The sequence below is a fragment of the Larus michahellis genome, chromosome 14, assembly GCF_964199755.1.
Source record: "Larus michahellis chromosome 14, bLarMic1.1, whole genome shotgun sequence".
Classification (NCBI taxonomy): domain Eukaryota; kingdom Metazoa; phylum Chordata; class Aves; order Charadriiformes; family Laridae; genus Larus; species Larus michahellis.
The window spans coordinates 5892603-5909005 of NC_133909.1; the positions used below are offsets into that span (position 1 = coordinate 5892603).

The 16403-nt window shown below is 41.6% G+C and overlaps 1 protein-coding gene across 1 annotated transcript in view; it reads right to left on the reverse strand.

Moving 5' to 3' along the window:
• Positions 1-646: 646 nt before the first annotated feature.
• SEC14L1 (SEC14 like lipid binding 1) overlaps positions 647-16403 on the reverse strand; it is a 43512-nt gene continuing 27755 nt past the window's right edge. The window contains exons 6-17 of the mRNA XM_074607559.1: positions 15938-16172; positions 15104-15213; positions 14157-14346; positions 11090-11178; positions 10052-10122; positions 8278-8449; positions 7849-7983; positions 5947-6081; positions 5242-5493; positions 4039-4217; positions 3365-3466; positions 647-1212 (exon numbers count right to left, since the gene is read on the reverse strand). Of these exons, the coding sequence (XP_074463660.1) occupies positions 1197-1212; positions 3365-3466; positions 4039-4217; positions 5242-5493; positions 5947-6081; positions 7849-7983; positions 8278-8449; positions 10052-10122; positions 11090-11178; positions 14157-14346; positions 15104-15213; positions 15938-16172 (1686 nt within the window). The 3' untranslated portion in view covers positions 647-1196. The remainder of the gene's footprint in view (positions 1213-3364; positions 3467-4038; positions 4218-5241; positions 5494-5946; positions 6082-7848; positions 7984-8277; positions 8450-10051; positions 10123-11089; positions 11179-14156; positions 14347-15103; positions 15214-15937; positions 16173-16403) is intronic.

A 16403-nucleotide genomic window follows, 5' to 3' on the forward strand; every position in this document is an offset into this window, starting at 1 on the left:
ACAGCCAGCCACTTATTCTGCCAGAAAGCCTACGGCAGGGCCACTGGGTAAAAAGAAATAAGCAGGTGGAAAACAGTTACTGCACTCGGAAGGTCAGGTGGCCAGAGACATTTCAGCCTCCACAGGGGCAAATGAGAGACATTTATCCGTCCCTTGCTGTGCTAAGCTTGGCAGTGCGAGCCTTTTAGCTAATACACTCCACAAGGGATGCTGCTGCAATCAGCTGTGAAAAAGGAGTATAAAGTCATCATATAATCCATAAAAGGAACCATTTTCTTTTTAGGGCTACCTGAAGATTTTTTCAGCACAGTATTTTGTTCCTTTTATGTATTCACAGACCAGTAAAAAATAGTGTGTGTACATGGACTATGGGGAAAGGATTTTGTTATGTGACAGCGAAGTGCCCAGCAGAGGCCGTTTTCCTTCTAAAACCGCATTCCTCATACCTCGTACTAGCTCAGGCTTCTGCTCCCCAGGACAGGATGCTTTCCCGGAGCTTCTCACCGCAGCAGAGACTTGAAGCACCTCCTTCGTCCCCCATAACAGCATCGCCCCGGAGCAGCTCTCGCAGGCTTGAATTCAGCACCTAAAATAACCTGAAAGCTTTGCATCAGATGAATGAAATAAAGAAGCTGATCCCTTTTTTCCAAACAGTTCACATTTATTGATAACGATAAAAAAATCTTTTAAAGACTATCTGTATTTTATTACCAAGAATGAGGTATTATGTATACAAAACATTTACAGAATTTGATATGCAGTTCATGAGTACAGACAGGAAAAGTGCAGAAGGACACTGGTAACAGGAAAAGAAGCCAACAGAAGAGTCATTGGCTGAGGGAAGGAAGAAGAGCAATAATATCACAGAAAGACAGACCAGGGTATGGGAAATTAATTAGTCAGACTGCAGTGATCAAGTCATATTGCCACAGCACTTTGCTTAGAGGAGGATTAACTACTGTTTTTGTGGAATTTTGTCTCCCCAGCTGTTTGTGCTGTCGTGTGCTTTGAGCTCTAAAAGATCTGTTAAGATTAACAGCAGGAAATACCCAAAGTGACACTTTTGAGCCAGCTCAAGTGAAAAACAAAATACAGATCTTCAGACTTGAAAAGTGACTGCAACTCAAAAAGGTCTACAAAGCCAGACACCTCTAGACAGATGTGGAGTGTTGAATGAAGCAGTTTCTTTACAGTTGTCAGCAAAATCGCCATCTGAGAGAGAGAGAGAGAGAGAGAGAGAAAGAAAGGGGACCTTCAACCCTTACAGCCTGGTAAATGGAAAGTGGCATTTGCAAAGAGCCATGAGTGTCATGAAGTCAAGCTCACTGTGTCTCCTGCTGCACCAGCTCCCCGGCACCTGGGAATACTGGTTCCTGCATGCCAAGAACCAAACCACCTCTTCCGCAAGCTGGGTTCCTCCTCGGCAGACAGCTCACACCAGCAGTCCCAGAGCCCCAGCGCATGCCCGGATGCTGTGCAGATGCTGGGTGACAAGCTGTGTGACACGAAAGCGGTGGCCTGTCTTGCACAATAACACACTTTGGCAGCCTAAGTAACAGTCTAACCTCCATCTTCAATTTTTAAGTCCAAAAAAAGACAAAATAGATCAGTTTGGTTCAATTTAAGGAGACTGGCCTCTCAGCACCTCTAAATCTATTATTAAAATACTTGTCAGCTCTGTCTGCCACGTTCCACAGCCAGACTTGGTCTGCAAGAGAGGTGCTCCTAGTTAGAGGTTAGTAACCTGCCTCACAGAAGCTTTGCAGTAGAAAAAAAAAAAATTTCTACTGAGTTCAGAACCAGCTTTCCTCAGGCAGGGCATCCAGTATCTTAAGTGAGTTCTGCTTTGAAAGTGCAAGACCTCCAAAAGCTTCTCTACCACTTACTACAGTGCTGCCTCCCAAGACTCAATAGAGCCTACTCAGCTTTCTAGCAGGGACTGCAGCCAGCACAGTAGCTCCTTTTTGCCTGGATAAACAGTTTAGCTCTGAGAGGGTGAGAAAAAGATCAGGCAGGGTCTAACTATACAAATCCTGCTGCATTTCAGACAAACTCTGCTCCACTGCCAGGTATGGTCTGTAGTTGTCTGCTGACAGCCCTTTCCTCAGCACTTCAGTCTTTTGTGCCTTTTGCTGTGTGTGGGAAAGAGAGCTCGAAGTGGAAGAGTATCTGAACAGACTTTAACAAAACGAGTTCGAGTAGGATTGCCTGAACAATCCTACTTTTGCTGGGACAAAATCCCAAATGGCAACTCACCACTGGCAGGAGCAGTAGTGAAAATGGTGGAGCAGGCACTGCTTAGAGCATCTTCTACTGCATCACTCAGAGTATAAGATCCCTGTGCTCCCTGCCTACACCGAAGCTTCCGCTGCTCAGAACTAATGCGCTCTATTTCTGACATACACAGGGAAGGATAAGAGGCAAGAGGGATTGAAGACTGCACAGGAAGGATGTAAGCCATACCTCTTTCAGAGTGATTTCAGAAGCAAGCTTAAGCTCTGCATAAATTCCTGATAAGAACAGAGTCTCAGTAAAATCAATTCACGTGGAGTGTACTAAGGAAGTGGAGCGAAGCTCCAGCACAGAGCTGGGAACAAATCCTCAGAGCAGTTCTGGATCAGCCCAGCGTGACACAGCGAGGGAGAGCCTGCTCTCTGCCTCTCTCTCCACAGTGCTTCAAGCGCAAATCCAAGGAAAGAATTAATTGCTTTAACCCATCAAGACCCAGAGCTCAAATTCCCCAAAAATGTGCTCATACAAAAGGTATTAGTGTTTACAGCCTGGCCACAGCTCTGTGGGCGTGCTTTGAAAAAAATGGACTCACAAAGTCAAGTATCCAGCAACTGCTTTTCTTTGTCTCGGACATCACTCAGTGGCAACAGGAGAACAGTTTGCAGCACTGGAAGATCACAGGGGATTTCTTAAGATGGCAAGGAATGTCCTGACAGGAGACTTGCAGTTGTTCTCTAATGCACTACGGAGCATTTTTGGTAGGGTTTTTCCTTTTTTGCTTTTTAACATTTACACAGTTAAAAAAATTATTCTTAACTGATGCACTGGTTATTTTTCCTTTCAATGAGAGCCCTTGTGTTCAGAGTTAGGATTTGTGCAAGCACACTTGCAAAAATATTTATGGCTGAGTTAGGAAAAAAGGGTTAAAGTTAAGAGACAAGCTGTTGGATCTAACAACGACCAAAACAACTAAGTTTAAAATTCAAACAGCTACTTTACTATCTATAAAAGGTTTTTGTGGGGTGGGGATTTTTTGCGCAATTGCCAGTTGAATACGCTGTATTGCAGTCAGCTGCCACAGGCGAGGGTCCAGCCATCTCATCCATTTGCTTTTCATCTGTTGTGGCACTACCTGGAAATCATGGAGCTGGAATGGGACTGGCTAGAAGAGGTGGTGGCAGCACTGAGCTGGGAGAATCCACTGTGGCTTGATTCAAGGCTGGTCATAGATCCCCTGCAACATAAAACAAAGTAGTTTTAAGCTTCGGAACATACAAAGATTTTGCTTTCTGCTATGTGTTTATATTGTATTTGTTTGCACGCTGATTAAAAAGCAAGTAACAGTTTTGGTGCAGATACTCAAAAGCTTTTCTGCCTCACCACATAAAATAATGGAGACACTGAACACCTTGCAAAAAACCAGTCGCTGTTCAAAGCGACTGAGAACTAGTTTCAGTCAAGTATATCAAACTGGCAGGCAACTCAACCGACTCAACTCCATTTTGAGTTACGCCCATTTCTACACGACGACCTGCCAGGCCCAACAATTCACACAACGCTTTCAAAGCAGAGCAAAGCAACCAATGATGATTACAGTGAGGTAACTAATTAATACCTTTTACACATTAGTTGCCCCCAGTGCCGTACAGGTTGAATTTTTTGGTTCAGGTTTTCTTTTTTTGGACTAAGAAAACACAAGTCCTTACAATTTACTTGTATTTAAGCAAACTTTGACTCTGGCTCAATTGTCTAAGTATCAGAGAGGTCTGACATCGGCTGACCTTCATGAACCTTGGCCAGACATACCTGAAATCTTCAGATCCTATTACTTCTGTATAGTACATCACTTTACATTTGTGAGAGGAGACCTGTAGAGATGCTAGTACATCATCCACACGAGGCAGGTTGGTTGTAGCACAGGCAGGCATGCTATGAAATTTCCACTGGAGAATATAAAAGCCAGGCCACCTGGTCACATGCGATCCCTGGAAGCAGCCGCAGCAAAAATTTAAAATTAACTTCATTAACACAATGATTTGTAAGCTTGAAATTTCTTTTCCAAGCTTAGAAAAACTACCTACATGCCCAAAATTTTCCCCCCAATGTCAGTATTTCAGCTCCTCAGCCTGACAGTGCCGGTGAACTCTCCCCACACAGCATGCTTATAAAAGTTATGACAGAATGCCAGCGGTTCCTCCTGCTTTTTGACAGTGTCAAGCGGTTAGGATTTAAATACAATGAAAGGACTAAGTTCTGGTTTAAAACAATATCAATTTTTTACATTTAGTTTCATTGATGCCTGTCTTTTGAGACTGAAAAGAACAGTCAAGGCTACTGCCTCACAGACAGAGAAAGTACAGTTCAAGAGGTCACTGCCCATCTTTCCAGTTTAACACTTCCAATTAGATGACTTAAGGGGCTCCTTTTTCAAAGGCTGTTCAAGTCAAAAGGAATAGCAAAGGCAGAGTGTGATTGTAAAAATGCCGCATGTAATAATCAAACTTGGCAATTAAAGGATAGGTTGCAATTGCCGTAAAAAAAACCCAAACAACACTTCAGGAAAATTGGCCATAGGGAGCTCCTTAAAGTGCCTGTTAGAGGGACAAAACACAAACTCAGTCTTGATTTCCAGGGTTCTCATTACTGAGGTAAAACACTGATATTCTTCAAACAGAGACTGTTTGCTTCAGAAAATAATGGTCAAAATTACAGGACAGGAGAAAGCACCTTTTACTATTTTCTGTATGTGCACTACGTTCCAGGTGGCTTCCCTATATCCCTTGCTGCTCAATCTCAATCACTATTAGCCTGATGCAGCCTCCCCTCCCAGCAGATCCCATGTAACCCTCCAGCATGCAGCTAGGAACATACGTTGAAATGCCGGCCAAAAGCAAGCAGACAGTCCGGAGCTGAATCACCACTCAAGTCATCAATAATGATTATGAATTAGAACATTTAGTTTTGGAGCTAGTTTCCATCTGCTCCCACACAAGGATTCGGCAGTCTTACCTGCACACTCTCCCCTTCTTTGCAGATAAGAGGAGACTCCACCATACTGTAATCGCGCCCCAATTGCCAGACTTTGTCTATCAACTGGACGTTGTTCCCACCAGGAGATGTAATACTGTGAGCTCCCAGAGAGTCCTTTTTAGGAGGCTGTGGGGCTCTCTTGGAATGAAAGATGTTAAAAACAATGTCGCCCTTGCACACGTCAAAATCCCATGTGATCACAGATGAGGCATCCACAATCTGAATGAGAACCTGAGACAGAAAAGTCATATTAGACAATAGCAACTTGCTCAGTAAAGACAGAAAATTTTAGCAGAAAAGATAAACTCCAGAGGTTTTGTTGCTGGGCTTCATTTAGACTTTTAAAAAGGCAGTGTAGATACAAATTCTCTCCTGATGGAGTGTCCTTATTTAACATGACTTTCAGGAGCTCTCAAGTAGCTTCCGAGAATATAATTTGTCTTTGCTTAGAAGGACACTGCTTTGAATAGAATGAAAACCAGCAATATTCTCTAAATGACAACAAGATGATACCAGGAATGATCACAAACTTCAGCTGCTAAAGCATCACTATCACCAGAACTATAGAACAAGATGGAAGCATGGCAACTAAATAATCAAGTTCTAAATCATATTCAGTTCAAGAGACAGAGTCCAGAGCAGAGGGTTGAGATGAAAGAAAAGAAGGGCAGTCTGCAACCCTACCTCATGCGGAGCTCCTTTGAAGACGCTTGCAGACTGGTAGATTGTTTCAGTCCAAAGCTTTATGTCTTCATTTTCCAACTCTTCTGCTGTCCGGTAGAGGGACTTGGGGACCAGCCCACCCTCTGGTACTTCACACTAAAAGCATAAACAGCCATTAAAAAGTATCCCCTCTGTACATCCACACCCTGTCATGCTCTCTGCCTGCTAGCTTCAGAAACAAAACCCCACATTTAGCAAGTACTCAGAAGAATGACGTATGAACAGAGTTTGAAAGTAATTTTATAGCTTGTACATCATACATATATAAATTTGTTTAGGTTTAGGTGAGCTTGCAGAACTTGACACTAAAGTAACAGATCTTTACACAGATCACAACAGCCACTGCCACAGAAAATGACTGTGCAAATGCTATAATTATCGCTCATGCTGCCCTGTACTGAAGAAAGACATGAACCACTTAAGAATCCTGAGGAAAGCGGCAATAGTGACTCAGTCTAAAAAAATACAGCCTAGAGAGACCTAAAGAACCCAGGTAGCAAAATTTAAGGACGAAGGATGGTGGGGAGATGCAGTAAGTTTCCAAACAGGGAAAAGGATATTGCAGTCAGGAAGGCAACAGCTTTCAAGTTACAACTGTCTTGACAGCTCAGTACTGGAACCGATTACACAACTTCCCTAAGCAATCACCTTTTTTTAAGAAGTCTCTAGTAATGAAGTTAGACAACTATTTGATCAGGAATAGGTCCCATAGAAGCGTCTGGGGCAGAAGAAGTGTTTGATAACTGAATTACAACAGAGAATTGAAAGAATCTTTGAGAAATCATTTTTGTTCAAATATCCAGAAGTAAAGATGAAGAGAAAGAGACTCTATTACTGTCTGTGACCAGCAGGAAGTATTTAGCAATTTGCTTTCTGGTAACATCGACTTTTGCTTACTTAAGCAGTGGATTTTGCCAGCTGCTCAAGCTCCAAATTACATAGCACAAAGTCTCTCCGCTAAAAGCTACTGCTGCAGCAAAAAGCAGCCCACTGAAGATAAACACATGCTCTACTCCAACACATCTAACAGTACTTCATTATAATTTGAGACTATATTTGAACAGACCTAGATTAATTTTCAAGAACGGTACAGAAATTAATCTAGGAAGTGTACAGGGGCTTAAAAAAGCAACCCTGAAATTGTATTTTAATACAGCTGAGTTCAGAAAAAAAAAATCATCCAAGTTTTACTGTGATGGAGGCTGCAGAAATGCCTGAGTTACACTTCTACATCTCAGTCACAGCAGTGAGCCTGTGTTGTCAAAAACATTACAGAAAAAACAAACCTTATAGTATCATTGAGATGTTAAAATGACAGATTCAATTAACACCCATAGTCTAGGCAGAAAGCAGCTATTAAGGCATAGGACAAGGGACTGAGAAATTACAGTATCTTCCATTAAAAATATTTTTTTTTTTTTGTTTGCTGTGGTCAACTCGCATATTGTGCTAGGAGACCTGGCTGTTTGTTAAGCCCTCCTAGCAGATGTGTCACGTATTTCCTTGGGCTTTCTGTGGTATCAGTTAGTTTTTAGGTGACACAGACTTCTGATTAGCTGATGGCGACAGCTCTTGCTCAGTGCTACCATGTCTGCTTGAATTTGACAGGTAACAGAGACTATGGCTTTTAACCCTGCCTGGCTACTTTGATAAGTTATTTGATATTCATTGTCAAGAAGTATTGCACTTCCCTTTTAACAGTGGATCCGAGAGAATACACTAAGCCTGGAATCCTACATCATAGCCCCCTCCCCTCCAAACTACACTAGGAATCATTCTGTGCTTCTAGGCTTCTTTGTTTAGAGGAGCAGGGGAATAAAAACCCCACAAATAATTGCTATATGCACTAGTTTATATTCATACCATGCACTCTCCACCAAGAAAATCAGGGATAATTTCTTTGTCGATGTAATCCAGCAGTCCCCCAGGACCCTGGTAGTCATTTCCAGCATAAATAAGGAATTTCTTTCTAGTGTTGTCATCAATGAACGGACTAACCTACAAACAAAGAAAAACAGAATACATCGATTTTGAAGGAATCAGTCTGATTGCATTAAGTGTTACCATCCTTGTTATGCAAAGTTGATACTAAAAAGAAGCTAAATTAACCAACTACGTAGGCAAGTTCTTAGGTAGTGTTTCTAAATCCATTCCAGGAATCCTATAAAAGAGATGTTTCCAAACGGTAACATTTGCTGCATATAAAGCCTGATTTCTGAAGTGCTTTTACAAACTACGACTGTGCAGCAGTCTACTGAGAGAGCTGAGGAATGCCTTGAATTACAAACATACCAGTGTCCAAAGAACTGGGAATACTCGAGGAGCTCTTAGGATTAGAAGACGACCCAAAGTCTCAGGGTAATTAGCTTCAACCACTTCAATGATTCTTAGCAATGCTTTGACACCAGGTCTCCATAAATGCCGCATGTTCAAGCCTTCTAGATCTACTAGACAGGTCCAAGAGCTGAATTTGAGAAAGACAACAAGAAAAATCTCTATGGCATCAAAATTCTCCTTTCTTATGCAAGTGTCCAATGTACTGAAATGCGTGGACCCCACCACATGTTTCAGTTTCTTCTATTTTACCTCCTGGCTTTGTGCTACCTGTAGACACTGGAGTTTAAGATCCTTATAATGGAAATGTCTTGGAGTGGGCCAAGTATGGTTACAGATTATGTGCAAAGCTCACTTGCCACATCATACATATTCTCCCACAGACATCGCAGACTCCAGGTGAAGGTTAATATGGAGCCAAAAAAGATCCTGTCAACAGCTAGCCCAAACGTTAAGCCATTGCTTCTACTGGGAAGTCAGTGAAGCGGCCACACTGCTATGAAGCAATTTAACATTCATGGTGTAGATTTCCTACTAACACAGTACAGTAACAGTGCCTTTACACATCAAAGCTAATTCTGTTGTCAGATCTCAGGGAAGGAAGCTTTTTCTGTAGCAAGAGGTATGTTCTTAACTCTGAATACTGAGCTTCAGCATATGCTTTAGTTACTCTCCAAGTTCAGGTCTCGCCCTGGGCATGAATTCAAGATTTACAGCTGTGCTACACCAGCTAGCATCCACAAAATTATGCTTCTGTGAAACAGCAAACGCTTCTTTGTTTCACTTTAAATGTTTAATATGTATCCCTTTAGGATTACGTCTACAATCAAGATCCAGTAAGCAGCACATAGTTACACACATGAAATCCATCTCTTGGATTTGACCTCCCACTGAGAGCTGGGACAGCAAGTTCTTTACCAGGGAAAGATAAACAGACATACCATGCATCCCTGAACCTTTTCAGATTAGGGGAAGGAGTCAGAAATTCTGAAGAGAGTCCAAGAAACACTGTTTCCCTTCAGGGACAGTCCTGCATTCAAGTCACATTCTCAAATCCATTTTACAGTTAAAACTTTCTTTAAGTGACCCATACAATGACTTCAGGATGGGATAGCAAGCAGCTTTTGGTTGAACTTCACGTGAAGTCATGCCAGTACTTGGACAATTATGAGGTTTCACAGGAGCCTCGTGACCTTACCTTGGATGACGAGTTGAGTAACTGCATATAATAAATGGAGAACGCAAACAAGAACTGAGTGTAATGAGCCTTGGTATGGACTATGGATGAACAAGTGACATGAAAACAATACCTGACGCTACTGCAAAGGTCATCCATGATATTATCATGGCCTGCATTTTTCGGCAGCCTGTACCAACACCTGTCTATAAAATCCCCCAGAAACAGAGATGGGAGTTAGGCCGCATTGTTCTGCGGATCCAACGGTAGAAGAGACGCATAACACCCCCCCACGTAGAACCATTCTGAGCATGACACTGAGACACCTGGAGCAGGTGTTGTGTTTCCCTCAGGCTTGACCATGCAGATTCGCTTTAGCAGTAATTGGGGAGGCTCTCGGTTAACTGTAACCGTGCTCGTACCTGCATGTCAAACACACAGCCTACCCTACGTTTGTTCCATTTAATAAACTTTGCTCAGCAGCATCACATTGTCCCATGCACGCTGTGAAACCAAGTAATTCCCAAAAGAGCAGATCCACTTGTTTTATTTTACCTTATTGGCCTGCCAAATACTTTTGTATTCTCCTCACATCGCCTCAGTCCTTCTTCGTTTATTGAAAGAACCTGTTCAAGAAAACATGCTGTTTAGAGAAGACAGTCTTAAACTCCATAGATGGAATAAAAGAAAAAAATTATATCCAAAGACTAATTAAAACTACAAGCTCAAACCAGAATAAACTTTTTTTTCCAAAGAATGAACTAGAAATCACGACATTTACACCATTGGCTGATCTTGTCAAAAAATAAACATGCCTTTCCATAAAAGCAGTAAAATGTAAACAAGAACCTCCAGAAAACTGAGACCCAGGAGCGATACAGACAAGAAGTCTCCCTACGCTTCTGCCCCTTTAAGCATCGATTTCCTGTTTACTCAGAAATTAAAGCCCCTTTTTAAGTCAAAGAAAGTAACCTTGAAACAGAACTAGGGCAAACAAACAAAATTTAGTCTGTGGCTGGAAATGCCAGTGGAAGAAAAAAAAAAAAGTAAAAACCAGCCCCTGCTTCTACTGGTTACTATGGCCGCGACTGTCATTACTAGGATACAAAAAAAAAAAAAAAAATACTGCAAACCTGTAATTCTGCCAGCTTTCTGCTTGGAAACTGAGCAGATCCACAATAACACAGTCTGAGTGATGCCTTTACAGAAGCCAAAATTACAGGCAAGTACTATTTCTTTAAAAATACATTATTCTTATCCTTGGAATACAGGCTTGACAAAATCTAATCATGGCATTTTCTCTTCTGTACAAATGCAGACACTTGAAGCACTGCACAAACTGCAAAAGAATCTGTAAAAATGCTAACCAATAACTACAGGAGCTGCCAAGAGCTACGCCTTTCTGCCATCAGTTTGCAGTTGGAAAGAATGCAGAAGATCAGCTACTAGGAGCTTTCAGATATATTCAAACCAAAAACAGACGGCCAGAGAGTACATCAAAATATCCAGAGTGATGAATGTTCTGGCAGAGGAGGAAATTTCTAAATGAAAATATCACATTGTTAGTAACTTGCTGGCTCCAAAAATACTTACGTATCGAAGTAAGGCCTCTTCCCCAAGAGCTCGCACTAAACCTTTGGTATCCATCTGTCCCAATCTCAGCACATACAGCGGGCGACCATCTGAATAAGAAGAACAAACATATCAATGTAACACTTATTTTTACAGCAAAAGGCTATTTGAGTGAGCTAGTTTTATGCTAAAAATCCAAACAGAAACATGCCACAGTCAGTTCAAACTTTGTTGTACAGCTGGAAGAGGAAGAACCTGGAGCAGACGGCAATATAAACTTTACCCTGCCCAGCTATACCAAAAGATTGCCTGTAAATGAACTGCAAAAGTTTAATGCAGACATCTTGATGCAAAAATGGCTCCCCTGTCTGCAAGGAAAGTTCAAAGGTCTTCAACAAGTACATTGGTACACACAGGATCTTGGTATACACGATCAGATATACAGGACTATAATTAGCTTCCAGGACAGCTAAGATACAGGAAAAGCTTTAGCCCATTAGTGTAACTAAAGAGTTTCAATGAAGGCTGTAAGCCTTCTATCACGCACAACGCAATACTGCTTACAGCAACGTTTTTGGAAAAGTAGATACCCTGAGTTCTGGGAATTAATGAAACACAGTGTTAACCCAGAGAATTGCTTTCTGCAGTATTTGCTGAAGTCACACCTTTCAGCTATGTCATTACACATTATGCGGAACTGGCACACAGCCTCACTTATGCAGGTTAAGCCTGGTGAGAACTGACTCTGTTCCAGAAATCAGCTTCAGATGGACCCTCCGCATGCAAAGTCTCGCCTTTTCACAGTCATCTTGCTGCATACTGGAGCATCTCGATACTGTCTAGGATACAAGAGCATTGAGCTTAACAACTGCATTGGCTGAATTTGAGAATCAAAGCTTGCATTTCTGGCTCTTCGTAATACGAGCTAGTTGTCTGAAACAGCTTCCATCCTGCTCCCAAAGCTGTGATGCATTTTTTAAGCTTTGCTCCATCTATTCTAGTACACAAGCTAAATAACCACCCAACTTATAAAACTGAATATGCTAGGACACAAAATAAAAAAAATGAGCTTTCTACATAAAAATCTCCCTGAAGTCCTGTTGTCTGTTTAGCTTCACTTCCCTCCAACAACTGCAAAGAGAGGTATCAAATTATTACTAAGTCCTTTGGGACACAAGGAAAGAAACTGTCAAGATAAAGTATTAAAAAAAAAAAAAGGAAAAAAACAACCAAAACTGCAGACTCAAGGCAAGTTATTTTTTTGGCAAAGACACTACCCCCATGAAAGATCACAGCCTTTTGTATTTTATCAGGTGGTCCAAAAGAAAATATTCTTGTAACATCAGCACACACTTATCTTGGAATGTACCGTTTAGCTTTTGAAACACTAAACAAAAAGTGCTATTCAGCTTCATAGCAGGTCTCCCTCCCTCACAGATGCACTTTGCATCCAAAATCAAACTAACAACTCACTAACTCTGGTCCACCCAAATGACACACGAAGGAAAGTCTCAGCTGACAGTGCTGCATTTTCACTGTACATTTTATATTCCATTAGAGCTTTGTGATTTAAAAAACCATTTGACTGAAGCACTCCTGTCAAAATAAAAGCCACTCAGATGTATAGAAAACTGTGCTAACTGCAAGCCAAAATAGTAACTTTTATTCTTTTGCACTAATAGCTCATTCCGGACAACATGCTTTATAATCGCTGCTGCTTTTGCTTTAGCACTAAAAGCTATACAGAATTTAGCTAGCTTAAGTTTGGCACATTTAGTGCACGTAGGAGGAAAGGAGCAATACTAGAGAAGAGGGTTTAAAAAAAGAACCTACCACTGTAAGATTTTAAATTACATAGAATTGCTCAGTTTTGAAATTCTGTTTCCATTATTGACAAACCCATGCTTTACTTGTGGGTGTGCTGCAAAAGAACTGGAACTGGAGAGGAAGGGAGGGGAGTATGAAGTTCACCACAAGACTGAAAAACTTCTCAGAAAAACATCAAACAACCCTTTCATGCATTCTGTACCTTTCTACTCACTGGCAGGACCCAATTAGATGCTATTGACAGAGGAAGTCTTTGCAAACTACGGACAAGGAACTGACAGAAAGGGAGAACTTATTCACAGTTTTTTTCCCTACAATCTTTACAAGCATATTCTCATTTTCCATTTTCTCAGTTTGAGGTCTGTCAAACCCTAAGCAGTAGGGGAGAGCCACTCAAGCTTCAGCTTTACAGTGATTAAACTTCTGCTGTGCCCTCCCTGTCTCCTGGCCACTACTGCTGACAGCATCTTGTCCTGTTTCATACGCTTTTTGTTAACAGGAGAAGCCAGCAGAAACAATGGCGCCTAGTGGGGGAAACGACTAAATGAGAAAACAGATAGCTCACAGTAAGAGATCATTTCCTTATCTAAAGAGCCCAGCTTCCCTCAAGCAACAAATTCCAAAACATTTCATTTCTGTGTATGTATTAGCAATAAGACGAGCGCATGATACAGCGAGCAGAGGGATAGGGGGAGCATGTCAGGCACAATCACCGATGCTTTAAAGATCTGGCCGTGGCTCATCATCCAAAGGGAATTTAGCCAAAGCTTCTTCCCTTCTTAAATAAACCTGCTCTATTTGATGTTTTTCCAACATCACACTTCTCATCATTAAGCTGATTGTAATGCCAAATAAGTATTTATTTATGCCATCAACAGACATACAACATCAGAAACACGTTGATTAGGAAGATACTCTTATTTACAAACATCTTTTAATCACTGAAAGAGAATACTCAGCATTTGCATAACAACCTTCTAAACATTTCAGAGCACTACAGAAGTGCAATTAATAACTTTAAGCTACTAGCAAAGCAGAGCTCTTTAGAGAATTAAATATGTCAGTATTAGTCAGAAAGATTAGGACCTAGGAGTATGCCTCCACCAACTAAGGAGCTGGCAATATCAATTTAAATGCATTTAGTACATAGCAACTAAGAAGGTCTAACCATCTTTCCAGTCACCTCTAGTTAACAGAGGGACAACTATCACCTTTAATTCAGAACATAAAAGCTGTTCAATATCCACCCTATAGAGCATACCTTTGTCATGGTGATGCCAGCCTCCTGCATAGTAATCTTGGAGCACTTGAGGAGGGTTCCAGGTGTCTAGAATGTAGTCTACCTGGTGTTGCTTACGCCACGTCAGTGACTGGCAAAGGATCTCTCTTGCTTTATCAATGTTGAAGTCCCGGGCACGCAGGAATCTTAGAATGTGCTCATCCTTTGGGATCTGTAAAAAACACAACACCAAACCAAACCTAATTTTGTATTCAAGATTTGAAACAAGAACAAAACCACAAACAACAGAAGCTGAAAAACATGCAGCCCTGCACCAATGCAAAAGGATGGTATGTAACACTGGAATTTACTCAAGCAAATCAAGTCTTTGTTTGCAACAAAAACATGATCCCTGTCAGGTGCTGCAGCTACCTTTATATAAGGGATATAAAAAATTTCATGAACTCTACTGTAATCACTTTCACCTGTATGACCATACTGAGTCGGTCCAATTTAAAGGAACCGAGGGACAAAACACGGACTGTATTTCATTGCTAAGTAAAAGGAAGCTGAGACATACATGCAAATCACAGGCCACTGGAAAACCCCGGACTCGCTATCAGTGATTTAACTGGCCGCATTGCTTCCCTTTCAGTACTGCATGTAGGGATATAGATTTGAGAATGTGATGTTTGGCCACCAAAACAAACAAGGCAGAGTTACAAAACTGATGTTATTCCCCTGTGCTGGTTTATTGACATTCTGAGAGGCAGTCACACTAACCATTTAAGCACCTCAGTTGGCAAAGTCAGCTGGACAGTCACAATGAACTTCTGTGGCCATTGTATAGACTTAATTTAGGGTTTGATTATGGAGAGCCACTTAACAGGAACAGTTAGCCACAGTTGGCGTGGCATGATCTTTCATCAGGTCCACCTTGCATAGCACACATTCTGAGAAAGAGCCACAAGAGACCACCAGGAACTTACTTTGCCCTTGTGTGTCTCCTGGAGCCACTGTCTGAGTCGAATGAGGCAGCTTTCCTGCATTGGCGTCAAGTCACCCAGGTATCGCTTGATGTAGTCTGCATCTAGCTTGTCTAAAAGGAGATGTACATGTGAGTAGAGCGGTCCTGAACTGACCTAGTCAAAGTAGCAAATGATCTTCTATGCTGATATCTGAGGCAGACAAGTGGCTGCTCTGCGTTCTGTGTAGTCAGAATTGAATAAAGTTTCTCGAATTAATGAAAAGATGAGCAAGGCAACGTACACAGTCATCTTAATTGTACACCAGGAACAGTAATTCTCCTTCTGCAACTAAGAAAGGAATAAATCCAGACATTTATAAAAGCATTTCTCCAGTATATTGAGATTTGTCAACCCACAGCTTCTGGAAATACGTAGAGAAGCTTTGATCTAAATTTCCCAGTGCAAGAATTTTCCCAAATTCCCTATTAACAAGGGAAGGAAGATATAACAGAAGACTGTGCACAGGAAAGCTTCAGTCCTTTCCTCCCCATTATTCCTATAGTTACACCCATCCCTGAATTTCAAGACAAGAAGTAGGCCATCCCTTTGCAACCTAATGAACAGCGAAGTGAAGAGTTTTTCTACTCATATCTGATCTTTATTTGTTAAAAAAAGCTCAGCTCATAACAGCTATCCAAGCTATCCCACATCTTACTGCTTTGCAAGCCTGCACTTTAACATTGTATGTTACCAAAGAGCCAATGTGAAGATTTTCAGCCGCCCATGAGAAGCAACAGAGTGCCGAGAGCCTCTACAGTGTAAAGAATACCGCTAAAACAAGTCAGACCACCATACCATCAGGCGTTCCTGCTGTGGGCTCCGAGGGGCTATTTGAGGTGTTGAGGATCTCCTTATTGTTCAAGCCCTCCTTTGTGGCAGAGTCTGGTATATTAATAGCGGGTGAAACAGGCCGTCTTGGGTGGGATGTGCTGCTCTCCAGTTTACATGCAACAGGAGGAGTCCAACGAGGAACAAAAGTTATTCCTTCTTCCTCCAGCTGCTTCAGGTAGTATTCTATTATCTCTTTTCCCTTCAAAAAGAAATATTTACTTTAGCTAATAAAACCACCCATTTAGAGACAGAAAGGATTGGGCCACTAAGTGGCCAGACCTCTCTAAAGATTCCACTTGAAAATACAGACCTACACACACGCTGCCCCAGGCTAAAGGGTAAACAGCCCAGCTTTTCAAGCACAGCAGCCTGTTACTTAGCAGCAGCTACATTATCTTTTGTAACTTAAGAGCCAGGCACCTCCTTCATG